The following is an 18,806-nucleotide window of genomic DNA, read 5'->3' on the forward strand; positions in this document are numbered from 1 at the left end:
AACATATCAATTTGAGTTTCGTGTTATCTCAAGAAAATCTGTTCAGGACCTTAATCCCTGCCCTTCCCGGTCCTTCCTTTTCTCTTATTCGGGATCACTAATACCCTGGTTCTCCAGCCAATATACTCTTCATGGCTCTGAGGACCTTTCTGCAATGCAAACCTGGTAGTGCCCCTCCTCAGACTAAAACCTTTAGTGACTGTCACTGCCTTTAGAATAAACTCAGCCCCAGGTCCCTCCTGACAGGACACTCTCTACCTCTTGCCCTTCTGCTGGGGCCCCTTCAATGTCAGGGTGGTGGGGATGGTACCCTGCATTCAGCTAGGCCTCTGCTGTCTCTCCCATTGTGGCCCTGCTTGCATGAGACTGAGAATCCCAGGAGATGGGGTCATTTTAGGGACCATGTGCAGCTACCCTGGGGTTCTTGCCTGAGGGAAGCATGAATCCAACATGCTGACTGAAATTCCTTATTCATTCTTTTCTGTGTTCATTCAACAAGCATTTACTAGGGACCGACTGCATATTCTCCACATAATAGAAGAGAAAATGGAAGTGCAGAGAAGTGTCTGGTGATCTGTCAGGGTTCCTTGCTCAGGGCCTCAACTGGTCTCAAGGCCTCGTTAGTGTAGTAGTTACTGATTTTTTTTTTAATATGAAATTAGGCATGACCATAAAAATATATTAAAGATGTTTCATAAAGTCGCTGTTTTGGGACTGCTGAGATGGCTTAAGTGAGTCCCGGCCTTAAGGGAGGACCTCAGTTTAGATCTCAGATGCATAGGACAGAAGAACTGACTCTTGCGTGCCATCTGCTCTCCAGCCTCTGGACACACACCCAGAATAAATAAAAAAGATGATCATTTAAAAAAAATCATTTAAATAAAGTCATTGGATTGCCATTAGTGACTGAGGAAAAATAAAAGGGAAATTTAATATATTTTTGAATGAAAAAAATAAAAGGAATAAAAAAGGAAGGAAAAGAACGGATATGACTGCTCCTAGCTATGGCTGCAGCCGAGGAGAAAGTTTATTGTAGGTGTGCAGAAGAGCACAGCCAGAGGCAGGGGCATCTGGGAGAGTCCAGAGTGAACATGACCTTGAGCCAGGCAGTGTGAGGAGTGGGGGAGGGGAGCTAGGTACAGCAGCCTGGAGGCCAAAGGTACAAAGAAAGCACATAAACAAAATAGTTGGGTTATATAGTGAAAGGCAGCCCAGCCCCCTGGGCTGGAGAATTGAAGATAGAGGGTGATGTGTGCCAGCTATACCCTGTAACAGGGTCTGAGGATGCTGGAAAATCCTGGCAGCCAGGTCTCCTTTGATACATTAAATAGGCACTTCTGTCCCAGGTTTGAAACCTAACATTTTTATTATTTTTATTTATGTGTATGTGTACACCTGTGTATAGGTGCCCTGAGAGGCTATAAGAGGGTGTTAGATCCCCTGGAGGCATTACTGGTAGTCTTAAGACACCCAGCATGGGTGCTGGGAATCGAACTCAGGTCTTTGGAAGAGCAGCAAGCACTCTTAACCACTGAGCCGTGTCTCTCTCTTTAAAAACATCTTCTCATATACATAGTATTAGAATATTTTAGAGAGAGTCCTAAAGTTCTTTTGATTATACAATATATATATATATATATATATATATATATATATATATATATAAAATCTCGGTATATATGTATATATATATAGTATATATAAAACATATATACTGTTTTATATATAGTATATAGCTTCACTATATACTGTACTTACAGCCATTGTTAGCTAGCTACCAAGTTATTGGGAACTAAAGCTGAGTTGCTTATGGGTTTTTCTTCATTTCACAGCAAGACCTAGCTATGAACCAAACGCTCATACCGAGGTAGGGAGCTTTTGAGGCTAGGCAGTTTTATTTGGTACCTCTCCTGGTTATATTTGGTTCCCTACTCTATTCTGGTCCCTATAATGTTTGCTTGTTTATTTGATTTTGAACTTTTCTGCATTGGTAATATAATTTCAGTTATTAAGTTAAACACTAAGCCAAGAGCAGTCAGATTTCTTGGCCATCAGAATCAGTAAGCTGTATATTACCTGAGAAGCCTAATACAAGAACATTAACATTTTAAACATTTTTTTCCTATGTCTCTAGAAGCCCCATCCCTATCCGTGTGGAAACTGCCCAGCCAGCTGCGGAGAAGCCGGAAATCAAGCCTCCCCGAGTGAGGAGGTTAACAAGGCAGTATAGTTTGTGAGTTCTGCGCCCACCTACCCCCTACACAAGAACATTTAGTTATAAACTCACTAGCCCTGCCCCAGGCACCTTCTCCGATGGCCATCCCCCAAACTCCATCCAATTCCCATTTTGGTGTCACAGTGGGCACATTTGTCCTCATTGAGTGTGGTATAGTAAACTGTTTGCAGCATTCCGCACCCGCCACCTCACAGTTGCTGAGAATTAGGAGTCTGGCACAACCTCTCTGAGCTTCTCTGTTGGGTCCCAAAAAGCTACAAATTATCCCGGTAGGGCCTTGGTATCTCACACGGTTGCTATCAGAATCCATGGCCGAGGAGGCTGTTGGACTCAGTTACCTATGCTACCGTCTTGTAAGGTTTCTCTGTCAGAAAGCGTGTGAGAGGCGAGATGAAAGTTGGTCTTGTATAGCTTCAAACAGGAAAGACATCTTATTGTTTTTGCCATATTCCATTCCAAACAATGGAGACACATTGCTAGGCCCAGTTCACACTCTATAGAGGAGGATTACATGGGTGGCTGATTACTAAGACAGGACCTCCCCCCAGAGGCCATAAGAGAAGCTGCCTCCACACCCCATGGCATGAAAGTAGAGTGTTCAGCAGGATCAGTCAACAGAGCCAGAGGGGCAGCGTGGAGCTATGGGTGATGTCAGGACCCACCCAGTTTTTTTCCACTTAGTTCAACAAAACTCTCTTGGCTATGGCTCCAGGCATTGTCAGGTATTGGCAAAGTGGTTTTGACAATTCCCATCTGTCATCTCAACTTGCAGTCTCATAAAGTGCTGGAGGCAAAGACAGAGATGTAAACAACAGCCCAAACCAGACAGCTGAGGCCTGTAGGAAGGGCAGGTGGGCTCAGCCGAGGGTTGGAGGACTGGTTGAAATGGAGGCCCCTTTTGTGGCCCCGGCTGTGCCTCAGGCACTGTGCCTGGGTGTGAAGTTGGTCAGAAAACTGCGGGGAATCTCTGGGCACAGTGGAAACTGAGAAGTCTGGGGTTCTGCTCTCTCTCTCTCTCTCTCTCTCTCTCTCTCTCTCTCTCTGTGTGTGTGTGTGTGTGTGTGTGTGTATGTATGTGCTCATATGTGCACACACATTTAGAGGATGGGACTTGATATCAGGAATCCACCTTATTCACTCTCAAATAAGCCTGAAGCTCACCAACATGGCTAGTCACTAAGCAGCATGCTCTGGGGGCCCCTGTCTATGCTTTTGGAGGAGGGAATTACAGGCAGGGCACCAGGCCCACCAATCATTTCTGTGGGTTTCTGGGGATCCAAACTCTGGTCCTCAGGCTTGCACTGCAAATGCTTCAACACCCGAGCGATCCCTTCGGTACCTTTTTCTTGTCTTTTCTGATCTTTCATTTCCTTCCTTTCTTTGGAGGTATTGGTGACCTCACCAAAGCAAGTGCTGTACCACGGAGCTCCGTCCCTCATCCAGTCTTCCTGTTCTGTTTTGAGACAAGGTCTCCCTGTGTTTCCCAGGCAGACTTTGAATGTCTGATTTTCTTGCTTCAGCTCCCTGAGTAATTGAGATTTCAGGTCTTTGACGTCAGGCCTGCCTTCAAGTGCTTTTCCTTCACCTGTAAGGCAAGCTAGTGCCCCCTCTAAAGGATTGTTGATTTTTTTTTTGAGACAGGGTTTCACTGTGTAGCCCTGGCTGTTCTGTTCTGAAGCTCACTTGGCAGACCAGCCTGAATTCACAGAGATCTGCCTGCTTCTGCTTCCCAAGTGCTGGGATTAAAGGATACTACCTCCTGGCTCTAAAGGTTTTTTTTTTTTTTTTTTTACAAGGGTCTGGCCAAAGGTTGTGTTTCTGAAAAGGAAAAAAAAGTATAGGATTCAGGATACAAAGTAAATGTTGGGGTACAGTGCCAGAGGCAAGCCCCAAACAGCCAGCACAGATGTGTCATTAGCTCCTCGTGGGGAGGTGAAGGAAGACATGTACATGCTCAAGGGGTCCTGAGAGCAGGCACAAGTCACCCTGATGGGAACCTTGGGGTGTGTGGAAAGCACCAGTGTGTCTAGGAAAGCCAGAAGGGCTTGGAGTCAGATAATTAACAGCTCTAACGACCTCAGGGGAACAAATTAAACCATGAAAACCTCTCTCCAGCCCTCCAGGATAAGGCTTCCAGGGTTTGTGTTTCTTTTCATTTCAAAATTCAAAACATTATTGTCACCCATTTGGGATAGGTAATCTTATTAAATAATGACTAACCACAGGAAAGGAAAAGATTTCACTTAATCACCAAATGAGCTCGTGTGTGTGTGTGTGTGTGTGTGTGTGTGTGTGTTTTTAAGTCCTCTTACTTTCGCACTACTGCCATCAGCAAAAGAGTTTTAAGGCAAAATTCTTCACAAAAACTTGTTAATGTGTCCTGTAAACCAAGTGTGGTGGCACATGCCTGCAATCTCAGTACTTGGCAGGCAACAGCTGGAGGATCAGGAGATTGTAGCTAGCCTGGGCTATATCCATAAAACAACGTTTTATGAATTCATCATGAATTACCTCAGTTACCTCCTAAACTGGAGTAAAGCTGGAGACTTACTGAATTTTAAATGTTTCCTTAATATAAGGTATAAGTTAAGACAAAAGACTTTAAAATATATATCTGTTTAAAGTAAATATATATTTAATATGTATTAATATTTATAATATATAGATATTTAATGTTAAATATATATATGACTGGAGAGATAGCTCAGTGATTGAAAGCATTTGCTACTTTTTCAGAGGACACTCCTGTGCCTTCATTCGGGTGGCTTACAACTGTCTGTATTTAGTGGTGCCCTCTTCTGGCCTCTGAGGGTATCTGTAACCACATGACATGTACATACACAGAGAGAAAAATAAAAAAAACCAAAGATTAGTTTTTTAGAAAGAAGAATTTGGAGCTTTTTTAAGACACTCTGGGTTGACTTTCTACTGTAAGAAATTGTCTCTGGCTTCCGGTCTGGGCCTGAGCACAGAGCAGATCCCAGGCGGCAGCTGTGCCCCCAATTTCACAGAACCCAAAGGAAGCAGGCCTCCTAGGAGCTCTAACCTGGTCAGTATCTTAGGTAAGGAGAAAACCAGCCCCAAACAGGGAGTAACTGGGACCCACTAGGACCCAGGAAGTCACTCCTGGCCCGGAACACTGGTTCCTTCCTGTCTGGGCCTGAGGACTGAGCAGATCTTGGGCCCCAGCTCTAACCCCAGTAGTAACACCCACCCCAAACAGTTCTGATACAACCAAGATAATAAGAAAGACAGGCTCCAGTTAGAGACAGGGCAGGTAGCACTAAGGAGATCCAGATGGCGAAAGGCAAGCACAAGAACATAAGCATCAGCACCCAGGGTACTTGGCATCATTAGAACCTAGTTCTCCCACAAAAGAAAGTCCTGAATTCCCCATATCACTAGGAAAACAAGATTCAGATTTAAAATCACTTCTAATGATGATGACAGAGGACTTTAAGAAGGACATAAATAACACTCTCAAAGAAATTGAGAAAAACACAGATAAACAGGTAGCAGCCCTTAAAGAGTAAACACAAAAATCCCTTAAAGAATTACAAGAGAACACAACCAAACTGGTGAAGGAATTGAACAAAACCAGGACATAAAAATGGAAGTAGAAACAATAAAGAAATCACAAAGGGAGACTACCCTGGAGATAGAAAACCTAGGAAAGAAATCAGGAGTCACAGACACAAGCATCACCAACAGAATACAAGAGATACAAGAGAGAATCTCAGGTGCAGTAGATACCATAGAAAATACTGACACAACTCTCAAAGAAAACGCAAAATGCTGCCGGGCAGTGGTGGCGCACGCCTATAATCCCAGTACTTGGGAGGCAGAGGCAGGCGGATTTCTGAGTTCGAGGCCAGCCTGGTCTACAGAGTGAGTTCCAGGACAGCCAGGCTTACACAGAGAAAAAAGAGAAAAAAAGAAAAAGAAAAAAGAAAAAAAGAAGAAAAAAAAACGCAAAATGCAAAAAATTCTTAACACAAAACATTCAGGAAATCCAGGACACAATGAGAAGACCAAACCTAAGGATAATAGGTATAGAAGAGAGTGGGGATTCTCAACTTAAAGGGCCAATAAATATCTTTAACAAAATTATAGAAGAAAATGTCCCTAATCTAAAGAACGAGATGCCCATAAACATACAAGAAGCCTATAGAACGCCAAATAGACTAGAAATTGTCTCTGCTTTTTAAATGTCTTTTTATGCAAAAACAAATAGTGACTCTGCTTTTAGGGTTAAAGTGTTTTTACATAAGGATAAAAAAATATTCTTCTGCATCACTCACTGTGTGACTAACTTTTTAAAATATAAAGTGAAAACCAGGCTTGGCAGATGTCCCGGGAAGTTCAGAGTTCATACTGTTCTTGCAGAATACTGGAGTTGGGGTCCCAGCACCCATATCATGTAGCCTGCAGCTCCAGCTGTGGAGACCTGATACTTCTGGCCTTCAAGAACACACATACACATATACACACATATACACATAAATAAAATAAATAAAAGATAAATTTAAAAGCCTGAAAAAAATAAAATAAAGGGTTAGAGAGATGGTTCATGAGTTTCATTTCTGTAGCCTCGCAGAAGTGTCCATCCTTCCTTGCCTACTGTGACTTACTGTGATGTGAGTGTCCAGCCAAGTGCCCACTAGCAGAGACATAGCTAAGAAAGTAGAGTGTTGGCCATGTGATGGAGAATTTCCCAACATAACAACAATGCATTTTGGTGTATACCGCAGCACTGTTGGACTTTGAAAGCATTCTATGCTTCTGTGAGGCTTCAGAAAAAGGCAAGATCCTGGAGACTGGGACAAGATTGGACTAACGGTTGCTGGGAGATGTGGGAGGGGCCCATGGGGAGTTACTGCTCAGTAACCAGTTTTTGTTACAACTGATGCAAGACTGGGGGATATATAGTGGGATGGCTACACAATTATGAATGATGTCATGCTATGGAATCATTCATTTATAAATGGTTAAAGTAATAAATTATTATGTGTGGTTCACCACAATGCACACACACACACACACACACACACACACACACACACACACAGGAAAGTGGCAGAAAATCCAGCCCAAATTTTTTCATTCTTGGATCCTGTATGCTGGACATTGAGTTGGTACCAATTTGGAAAGCCCCATCCTCCTGCTTTGGCCCCGCCTCCCTCCCCTCCCTGAACCCCTCACATCCTGTGTATTATTGTAATGAGCAGAGCTTCATGTGCTTTTAGTAACCGCAGTGATGAAGATGACCTCCCTCCAGACCTTGCTGAGGCAGTGGGAGCCACCACAGCCACAACCACAAACACCACGATGTCTGCTACTCAAGTTTCTGTGTCGCTGGTGTCCCCCAAAATCCAGAAAGTCAGCTCGCCTCAGAAGTCAGAAGTCAAGAGCCCACTGTCCCCAGGGGCCAAGGTATGGGAAAGAGCCCCAGGCATAATACACACTTATTGAATAGCATCCAGCTTGGGCGTTTACATTTTGCATGATCAGTTGCATGCATGCATTTAAAAGCTGTAAAACCAGACTGATGATTTAACTCAGCTGGTAGAGTCAAAGCCATGTATTTGATTCCCAGTACACACCCATAATTCCAACTCAGGGGGTAGAGGCAGCAGGATCAGAAGTTCAAGCTCATCCTCCACTTTGTAGTGAGTTCAAGTCTAGCAGGAGACCTGTTTCTAAATGAGCAAAGCCAGTTTAAATTAATGAGATTAAGGTTGATTCCAAGGGAAAAAAGTGTTGGTAATTAAAAGTAAAAGTAGCAAAATATATTTTTCACATATCCTGATCCCAAAATATATGGCAACCATTTATGAGAGATAATTTATGATCTAGGACAAAAGGATGCACTGTGCTTTAGGAAATGCTTAAGGGATACTTGATGGTAGTGTTGTTTTATATTACCATGTCTCCCCGGATGGCTTTAAAGCCTGGTATGGATGCATATATCTTTAATCTCAGCAGTCTGGGAGTCAGAGGCAAGTGAATCTCTATGAGTTCAAGGCCAGCCTGGTCTCCTTAATGAGTTCCAGGACATCCATCCAGGGCTACATAGTGAGACCCTATCTTGAAAACAAACAAATAAGCAAACAAAATTCTATCTTATGAGCCGGTAAGATCACTCAGTGACTAAAGGTGCTTGATACCGAGTCTGATGACCTGAATTTGATCCCCAAGACCTACATGGTGAAAGGAGAGAACTGGCCCCCAGAGTTGTCCTCTGACACACACACCCACGCTGCGACATATGTACACATATGTGTGTGCACACACAACAAATGAGTGTAACTTTAAAGATTAAAAATGTTTTAAACCGTCTTAAAATACCACAAAACTAAGGGGGGAGCAGTAGCCCACGGCTGCATTCTATACTGGACAACTTGGAGAAATGAAAAACATAGACATGTTCTCATCCCATACCTTATGGATAAAGTGTGTTAATGGTTTGGAAATGGGAAACATCACTCTGTCAGCCTGAAATTTCAGGAAATTGCAAACGTGGATGGTGATAACGGAGGCTTTACGTGAACCATTCTGGCTTTTCTCCATGTGACTGTCAATGGCCAATCTTTGGCAGTTGGTTCAAATACAATTGAGCCTGATCCTGTCCAAGCACATGCTGAGCCAAAGATGGCTGCGGTCCATGCAACTTCTCAAGGAAAGGTGTGTACAGGGAACGGCTTCCCAGACAGCAAGATGGGAGTCCAGTGGATTCCAGCTCCTGCTGTCACACACCAGTGATAGCTCTGACAGGGCAGTCTCTTCAAGACCCATATTCCCCAAACCTTACTTCTCCTCCTGAAGAGGGGATTGGCATCAGTGCTCTCAGATCTGTACAGGAAACCTCACTGGGGCTCCTGAGAGCCACTGGATCTCTGAAGCTTGTGCAGCTTCCAGGGTCACGATTCTTAGCAGCATCTAAACAGCAATGGTCCAGGCCCATATCCTGCATGAACGAGGTCCATCTTTCCCGATAGCCTTTCCTCATATGTCTAAAATAGACCCAAGAATGTGTTTGGATCCCTTAGCATAGACTGGAGCAGGCTGAGGTTCTCCAGCATTCTATGGACTGAATCCTGGAATCATTTTTTTGAGTTTTGTTTTTGTTTGAGGTAGAGTTTTGCCACATAGCAAGCTGGTCTGGTACTTACTATGTAACTCAGGATGGCTTTGAACTCTTGGGAGATCTGCCTTAGCCTACCAAGTGGTAGGATTATAGACATGAGCCACCACTGCCTGGAATCGGGGCTCATCTTATAGTTTGCCACGTGGGAGGCAGGCTCCTTTCATGTAGCCCACAGATGGTTAAAAAACCAGGCTGCGATAACACAGAGAAGAGTGTGGAATGGGAGCTACAGAATCCTCCCCAAAGCTCCAGGGCTCCCTCTTGTGGCCATCTTTGCACAGGACAAAACATTGTCTTGACCAATCTTCAGAGGTTTCAACAACCCTCCAAAGCCTCCTTCCTATTATTATGCTGGTCAGTTTAGCTCCCTCAGGTCTCCTGACTCTCCCCATGAGAGATGGCTTCTTTGTTCTATTTATGTATTCTACAGACTCTTTAAAGCATTTCCCCAGAACCAGTAAAAAAAAAAAAATCGTCTGTCCTTTAAAAAGTACAGATCCTGCATCTTACCCTACTTCTATCCATGAAGATTTCAGGGAAAAGTTGGGGTTCGGCCTGCCTATTTGCTGAGGGAGGAGTATGTCAGAGTGGGGGTGGGGTGGAGGAAGGAGGGAGTTGTACACTGAGCAGCTCAGTGGTAGAAAACTATACCCTCTTCCCTTGTGAGTCCTGCCATCTGCTCTGGGTATCACTAACCAGGGACCTTTTTCCTCCCTTCACAGAGTCCCTCTGACCATGGAGGCACCTTTACCCTGGGGCCAGGCGACTTGCTGATGGACTTTACAGAAGCCACTCCTCTGGTAAACTTCTCATTTTTCTAAAAGCAGAAAAGCCACAGACCACAGATGCGCCTGGCAGGGGGAGGGTGGAGAAGGGGTCACTGCTGTTGGAGGGCTTCCGTTAGTCCTGGAAGCTCTCAAGGAGGGTCAGATGGCAGGGCTCCATCACCCTTTGGGGCCCTTGATGGAGGGGTGCTCCTTCTCCTCAGAGGGTGGCTGCAGGGGTCCCGCCTGCGCCTGTCTGCTGCTCCTCAAGCGTAGCAGGGCTCCTTCATGCTTGGGTCTCAGCTTCCTGGCTCCCCGGGCTGTGCCCTGCATGCCCACCCATCTCTTGCTGTTGCTTCTGGCAATCCATCTGGTCTGAAACACTGGCTCAAGGCTCTTCTCTGACTTTCCAGACCCTTATGCCCCCTACCACCATCTTTCCTCTGCATACAGGTCTTCCCTTAGGGATAGTGGCCCTCGTGGGATTCCTGAAGGTGAGAAGCCCTTTTTAGAGGACTGAGCACTAAGGGAGTCAGGCAGGCAAGTTCTCACTTTAGTCTCTGGCTGCTGTTTACACACACAATCATTGTGTGTTTTGTGTTTTGAGATAGGGTCTTGGGTAGCCCAGACTAAATTTGAACTTGCTATGTAGCCAGGGATGCCCTTGAACTTCTGATCTTCCTACCTCTAAGTTCTGAGTTCCGGAGTGTACTGCCATGCCTGGTTTATGCAGTGCTGAGAATTGGACCCAGGGCTTCCTGAACACTGTACAAGCATCTGCCAGCTGAGCTGCATCCTCTGCTTTCTGCTCCCCATTTAAGAATCTTGTGATCGGATCGGATCGGATCCTGTCTTCCCTAAAGCGAGATGTCAGGATGTCATTGTTTGTCTTAGAAATGTTATCAGGAGGGGAAGAGAAGAAGAAAGAAGGGAAACACGCACACACACATACACAAAGAGAGACAGACAGACAGATGGACAGACAGACAGAGACAGAGAGAGACATTGAGCCTAGAAGGCAGCATGAATATATGTAAAATATTATTGGATGGTCAGGCAAACTTGGAAATAACTTTTGGCTAGGCTCAGTCATATCTCGATAAAGTTGAGCATAAATCATGGTCCACCTTGGGGTACACATAAATCACCATTTGGGCTATGAGGCAAGATATGAATCAAGTCAGAACCTATCTCCTGAGAGCTTGGTATTTAGTTATGGGATAGCTCCAGGTTAGAGGGCAGCTCAAGGGTGGCCAGAAAGTCAGGTTGATAAATGGCCAAGCACCATGTAAGCTTCACAGGAGATGCCCAGAGAGAGGCCGGAGGGAGAGTCATTGGGCATCAGCTTTTAGAGGAGGGACTGACACAGTACTTGCCATTTCTACAGCTATCTCTTTTGCCTAGCCAGTCTAAGAACAGCTGAGACACACACATACACACACACATACACACACACACACACACACACACACACACACACACACACACACACAACTGAGCTCTATGTGCTGGGTTAGAAAAAAATCTGGCCTCATCTTTGAGGGAATTTGCCACTTTAAAAGAAGTAATTTCCAGGATGAAGAAGAGAACAGGGATTGTGGGAGAAAGTCAGAAAGTATCATGCCTAGGTCAGGAGTTACCAGATCTATCTCCACCGAAGCTTCTTGTTTAGGAGTACCTTGTGAAAGATGGAAGCCCTGGCAGCCATCTGAGAACATCCAGTTCTGGAGGACAGCCAGCCAGAGAGATCTGGGAACTCTTAGGGGGCATCCTGAGAATCTGTGAAGGAGAGAGCGGAGTCAGCTACGTTCTGGGGACCGTGTGTAGGGAAATGTGCTTAGCAGGAATTAGAAGCCAGGTAAAGCTATCCCTGTGAGTTAGACTGATGGCAACTTCCAAGCTGTCCAGTTATGATACAGAGGACTCCGCATGCATCTGTGTGACTGCTTATCCCCTGTCTGGGGCCACTGGATTTTACAGTATGAAGGGAAGTTTGACAACTAAAAAAATCTTCTCTAAGCATAGTAGCATAGGCAATAATCTAAGTGTTTGGGAGGCTGAGGAGAAAGATTGCTATGAGCACCAGGCAGGCCTGGGCTACAGTGTGAGAGCCTGACTTTAAAAAGGCCTTCAACTATTATATATCAAAAGCAAGCAAGCATGAACAAAGTATTAATTCACCAAAGGGCCTGGTGGATCTAAGAACTATAGTCAATTTATTTTTAAAAATATGTCATGACTTTATGCGAGAATAATAGGGTTCCTCTCAAAAGCATGTGTTTGGTCATATAGACCTGATTACTTGTAGAATCAAACGATCTTGGCTTGGATATTGCAGACTTGGGTTAGAAAAGAAACAGCGTGTGGCGGTAACTCCTTGAGATCTGCCAAGTGACTTCCTCCTTCAGGGACTGTCACCCCCAACTCCCCTTGTGGGATACCTCTCTACATCTCTGGACAACTCTGACTCAGCTGTGAACTGGGATCCAGGAGACTGAGGTCCTTGGGCTGCAGTGAGACGGCTACGGAGGGAGGTCCAGTGTCTGTGTCCTTGGGATGACCAAGTACGAATACACAGGCTCTGCAGAGGATGTGTCTTGGCACCGTAGGCTCTGACCTTTTCTTGTTGCAAGTCAATCCCGTTTCCATGAGTGCCAAAGAGTGCAAGGGAGGGAAGGGGACTTGGCAGTTTGCTTTTCCCTTCACCTGGTCTCCTTTTATTTCTGCTCCTATAGAGCAGCGTCTGCCTCACTTTGCCGTTAGACAGCCCAGGAAAAGAGTGGACTCAGCTCCCAAGTTCTGTTGTATCAGTCACTGTGTCCACTTCAGTGTCCTGGGCTTGAGGTTGACGTGCTACCACGTAAACACAGCCCATGCCTGGCTTGTATCTGGCCTGTCAGTAGGACTGGAGCTTTGGGACCTGTTTTGCCCCTACAGACTTAGAAACCAAGGCTTACACAGGGATACCCATTTGTTGCAGCTCACGCAGCAGGTTGGCATCAGGTCTAAGGCTAGAACCCAAGACTTATGTCAGGTAACTGAGTCAGGATGTGTCTCTTTTTTCCTAAGTGGTCCCTCTTCATTTAAGCTTGCCAGGTCCCTGGACCTTTCAGCCTTACCTCCAGAGCCTAGCCTTGGAAGAAGCTCTGGGATGGTCTTCAAGCCTTAATCCAAGTTGGATGGCTCTCTCTGGGTCTTTCTTCAAAAGGGGAAGGTTGTACTTTACCAGACAAGAATGTTAAAACTCTCTGCTGATGCTTATCAAGCAGCAAGTATAGTCACCCGTAGTCAACCCCAAGGTCACAGCCTCGGCCTAGTTCCCACATGTCTTCTGGCTGAGACTTCAATGACAACTCATAATCCTCAGGCCAGCACTAGAAGGAAACTGGAGAGAAAAGACCAGATGTTCTGGCATTCATTCAGGAATGCTCCATTGAGATTCTGTGAGAACTAGCTCACTCTCTCTCCAGTGCTCAGTATTCTGGACTGTCTTTCCTTCTCTATCTGCCTCACTTTTTTCTCCCCTCTCCAAACGATCAGTGTCCTTTGGAAGCCTATGAAAAAGAACCCCTCCCACACACCACACTTCCATTATTATTTATCAATGCCAAGATTCTTTCCCCTAAAGAATCACATTTTAAAGCTCAAAAGTGTATATATATATATATATATATGTATATGTGTATATATATATACACATATACATATATATATATATATATATGTATATGTGTATATATATATACACATATACATATATATATATGGCATATCCAAAGTATCCTGTAAGGTGGTTATTGATACCTTGTTCCCTGCTCATTGACTAAGAGTCAAGGGTGTGGATTTAGTAGGAGTCTGGGAACATTCCTTTGCTTACATCTACTGAGGTGACTGTTTAGAAAGGTCAGAAGTGTTGAAGCAATGGTCATCGCTTACCATGACAGTCCAGCGCTGCACAAAGCCTTAAGTCATTCCTAATCATCACCTGTCCAAATTCTCACCGTTTGGTGATATGATGTTTCTTGGTTATTTGGGACAGATTTTATTTCCTTCATGAAACACATGTTGAGTTCCCCATTGCTATCAGTAAGAGCAAAGGTCCAGGGGCTTATGTGCAGAGATATGTGTGGAGTGTCCCCAGTGTGGCTGGTTCTAGCCGGATCGTGGACACCCTGGGGTCATGAAGCCAGCCAACCTCCTGCAGGCATCATCTTGTAACTTGTTAAGCAGGAAGGATTTCTCCTGAGGACCGGAGAGAAGAGGAGGAGGATTTTAAGTGGGCTGGTAAACCTTAACTGCAGGTGACTAATAGGGATTCACTTAGCTTTGAAGAAAGGACTCAGAAACAGTCCGCAAAGAGGGGGCGGAACCTGGGAGGCTGACTTTGCAGGAGCAATATGAATATGAAGCAAATCTGTGTTGGGGAGGTTATGGCTGGGGAAGCCCCCCGGCAGCTGCTCAGCTTGTCAGAGGACAGAATCAGATAGATCTGGAGAAGGAAGGAGGCCTGTAATTTCCTTGATCATTCTTTTTTAGTGAAAGCTACCCAGAGGCTGTATTTTAATTCTCACTGTGGGATGCTGCCAAGTTTCCTGAGCTAAAAGATGCATGTGTTTGTTCTCTGGAGTGAGTTGTCCCTCTCTGAAGCCCACATTAACCCTTCAGCAGTCCTTTCTTCCTAACACTGAATGTCTTCTGTTTGCCATCCTCATCCTCACTTAAACAAGCATTTGTATCTTTGCTGGGCACATGGCACTCCTCAGGGCCAGGGTTGGGGGCTGTGCTGATATCCCAGAAGTGTGGCACTTTCTCCGCAATGCTTGGTGTGTTTCCAGCTAAGCTGCAGGGCACCCCACCTCCAGTAGGAGATGCCTAAACCTGGGCTCATGGGTGAAGAAAGTGGGACCAGCTCTGTCTGAGTTCTGAACCGAGATGGCAGAGAGCCAGAAGGATGAAATTCTGACCTCTGTGCTTCTTAGCAGTGTAACTCTTTCTTGCTGTCCTCTCACTCACCAGCACACCATAGGCAGTACCCTTCCTTGGCTGAGGGTGGGAAGGCACCGGGCACAGAAGGCAAATGCTCTCAAGTGTGTGGTCCCATGCCTGACATTGCTAACTCATGGCGCTGTTTGTGACTTGGCCTGGGCAATGCTTCAGATCCCTGGGGATGCTTCGTGGGGTGGGGGTGGACTTCTCCCAGTCCTATGCTCCTGGTACAAAGAGAGAGTTTGGCTCTGCTATCCTTGGGAAGGGGGGGTTTGGTTTATCCTTCTGCTAATGGATTCGAGAAGAGAGGTAAAGACTAGAGAAGAGAGAGACAGAGAGGAGGGTAATCGGTGGGACTGGCAGTGAGCACTCCAGAGGCTAACAGCAGCTAAAAAGCAGCCATGGGTAATGCTGGCTTGAGTAGTCTGGGTCACCAGATCCGTCTTGCACTGTGCTGTCTCTCTCCCCTTTCCTGTCCTTCTCCTCTCTCTCCTCCTGTCTTATCACCTCTTCCTCCCCCTTTCTCCTCCTCTCCTCGTGAGCAGGCAGAGCCCGCCAGCAGCCCCCACTGTGCACACTCTCGATGCTCTCCTCCACTCTCTCTCCCCATGAAGGAAGAGACCACTGGAGTTTGCATGTACCCTCCAATCAAAACAAGGCTGGTAGGTACCCTGACAGGGTGGGAGCCTGCTGGGACAGGTGAGGCGGCTGGAGCTCCAGGTGAGGCAGCAGCTGGATGGGCATGCAGAGGTGCCAGACCTTCAGACAGCCCTGCTATTGGGTGCTCTCACCCCAAGATGGATGGGGGAATTTGAGGTCCACCTAGGGTTGGCCAAACCAAGACACACACCCCTATTCCCACCCCTTCCTCCATAGCTCTCAAAAACCAAGAGCTGTTGGCTTTCTTGGGAGCTTTGATGAGAAAGGGGACTATAGGTTCTGGTAGTTACCAGCTGAGGTCCTAAGTGTCTGTCCCATGGCAAATAGAGTTTTAAACTCATCCTTGCCTTCTACTTACTGACATCATGACCCACTAGGAATGCTACCTGATAATGTAAAAGGAACCATCTTAACCGTGACCAAGCATATTTTTTTCATCTCTGCATGTTTTCTCCTGCGTGTTCATGTTCATCCATAGTTTCACCTGTTAGATGGTATCCCTCTAGCCCGTGATGCCTCTGTTCTCCTCCTTCCGTGGAACACTGTGATGTCTCTGTCTTGTTCTCATTGCCACATCCTACATGGCCATTTATAGTCCAGCAAGCATAAGGTGTACCGTGGGCCTCCGCCCCTCGTGTTAGGAAGTGTGCCCCCTGCAGTGTGTCACCATTTCAGAGAACGTGGACCATTTTCGTGTCTGGGGTTTCATTTACTTAGGCCCTGTTGAGTCACATAGGGCGACTTTGGTTTTTGCCTCCTTCTGAAGTGGTTCTAGAGCTGGGATGTGTTATCAGAACACAGTACGTGTTCTGCTGGATCAGTAAGTGTTAGGGCACTCGGGAATGTCACTTACATGTAAACACTGGAAGGCTGTTATTTGAGACTGCTAACTTGTTTCATTAATAGCCTCTGGTTGGCCTGAGAACTTATCTGCAGATTTCTTTTTGATATAACATTTGTCTTAGAATGCCATGTCAACCTGTTAGGCCAGGCAAAGAGTAAAAAATATATACAGTGGGTGATGCTTTGGCCCAAGGCCCTTTGGGAGCTTAGGGTTCATTCTGGGAATTTTGAGATGTTTGTTTGAGCAGATTTGACTGAAAAGAAAGCGGGGTTGGGGTGAGCATCATAGCATGTACACTACAAGGATACTGTTATCCCATATTGACCGACAGCTGCTCTGCCTATTTAGAAACTTGCTCCTGATTTGGGTCTGGTCTGCTGTGTCCCTGTTCCTCCATCCTTATTAGAACAGTGTGAAAGTACCAAGGGACTGTCCTAGGCAAGTCCACAGGCAAGATCCTATAGGACACAAAACCACTGTCCCTGGGTAGGGCTGGCCTCTGTGCTTTGTCAATGGCCTGTGCCTGCACAGGTATACAAGCTGTTTCTGGGCCTGAGGACTACAGGCAAAGCTAGTGCCGCAGTCACCAGGCCTCTGGCCCTCCAGGTATATATTGCCTCAAATAAAGAAGCATTCTCACTTTCCAAGGTTTCCAAGAACCCAAAGCCAAAATGAGAAAAAAGAAAGACATAAAAGTCATGATTACCTGCTGTCTGGGATGCCATCCTCACTAGAATGAGTGTTCTTCTGTTGCCACACTGGATGCTTCCAAGTACCTTATTTTCTGTTTCCAAAGGCCATAGTGGCAGGCTTGTTCATACTCCCATGGACACCCCCCAAGACTTTGCTGCTCCAAGTGTACAGGGGCTGAACAATGCAAACCGTTGGCCAGGGACTGCCTTCTGATTTAGTTGGCCCCAGCAGCTGAGATGTACTATGTTCCCAGCAGACTATTCAGATGCTTCTTGCCATTCCCATAGCCATGGAGAAGACCTCAGAAATCACCCCCAGGTACACCAGGATTGCCTCCTTATTTACCTTGAATGTAGCCTTTGGACAGGCTTTGGACACATGCCTGCAAGACCCCATATAAGTGGAGTCCCAGGCAAGGCAAACATGTGATACCACGTAACTCTGGCACAGACAGGCCTTCCTGCTCCACTGCAGAGAGATGAAGGCTCCTAAACGTCCCAGGATCCTTCCTCTCAGTACTAAAGCTGTGCCAGCGAAGGCTTCAAACATGTCTTCTGATCTGAAGGTAACCCCTTATTTCTCTCTCTTTTTTTGAAGATAAAAACGTTCCCAGCAGAACCAGTGATGAACCCGTTTCCTGATCCCTTTACCTCTGGACCACAGTTCACTGTGAGTAGACACAGATGGCAGAGCTAAATTGTAGACCTTTGCTTCCACATCAGGGAAGGCTGTGAGGGCGAGAGGTCCTGGGACTGAGATTCACAGAAAAGTAACCATGTTAAAAGACCACAGAATAGCATTTACTATATTTATTGAATAGTGACTGCCTCTGTCTCCTTCCAGTAGTATTTTCTATGAGAAAAAAAAAAAAAAACCTGCTTTCAATTTTTCCTTTCCACTAGGTCTCCAGTGTATTAAGTACTCATGAAATTCACTGAATGTCTGGGTAGTTTTAAAGATTATACTAGTCTTAGGCCTACCTTCTTGAGTGTGGATGTATTTGTGGTTTGTGTATACATTGTGCAGACGAACATGTGTGCACATCTGTATGGAGGCCATGGGTTGATGGTGGGGGTCTTTCTTGATACCTCTCCACTTTATTTGCTGAGGCAAAAACTTGCCAAACCTAGAACTCTGTCTTCACCTTCAGAGTTAGAATTACAGGCAGGCCACCATGAGAGTCAAGATTTTTTGTGGGTGTTGGGGATCTGAGCTCCAGTCTCCACATTTATAGGGTAAATACCTTATCCTCTGAATCATCTCCCCAGATCATTTAGGCTTTTTAAAAATTAAAATTTAGTCTTAAAAGGTTTCATACAAGTTTATTGTACGTTGAGAACAGCCCCCTTTGTCTTGCCCCTCCCCATCCCCACTAACCCTCTGTGTTCCCCTAGTTTCATATCTACTTTTAGGATCTTATTCTGTGGTCCAGGCTAACCTTCAGTTTATGCGTCTTGCATCTCAGCCTGTGCTGGA

The 18,806-nt window shown here is 45.6% G+C and overlaps 1 protein-coding gene across 7 annotated transcripts in view; it reads left to right on the forward strand.

The window, feature by feature from the left end:
• Positions 1-18,806, forward strand: part of Epb41l4b (erythrocyte membrane protein band 4.1 like 4B) — a 154,546-nt gene that overhangs the window by 120,031 nt on the left and 15,709 nt on the right. For 2 of the 7 annotated variants that reach the window (XM_076934929.1, XM_076934931.1), the window contains exons 20-24: positions 2,135-2,233; positions 7,483-7,669; positions 10,106-10,183; positions 15,679-15,795; positions 17,928-17,999. In XM_076934929.1, coding sequence (XP_076791044.1) covers positions 2,135-2,233; positions 7,483-7,669; positions 10,106-10,183; positions 15,679-15,795; positions 17,928-17,999 — 553 coding nt within the window. The remainder of the gene's footprint in view (positions 1-2,134; positions 2,234-7,482; positions 7,670-10,105; positions 10,184-15,678; positions 15,796-17,927; positions 18,000-18,806) is intronic. The other 5 variants (XM_076934930.1, XM_034503638.2, XM_076934933.1 and 2 more) reach the window with 3 other exon arrangements.

The sequence above is a fragment of the Arvicanthis niloticus genome, chromosome 5 (assembly GCF_011762505.2).
Source record: "Arvicanthis niloticus isolate mArvNil1 chromosome 5, mArvNil1.pat.X, whole genome shotgun sequence".
NCBI lineage: Eukaryota > Metazoa > Chordata > Mammalia > Rodentia > Muridae > Arvicanthis > Arvicanthis niloticus.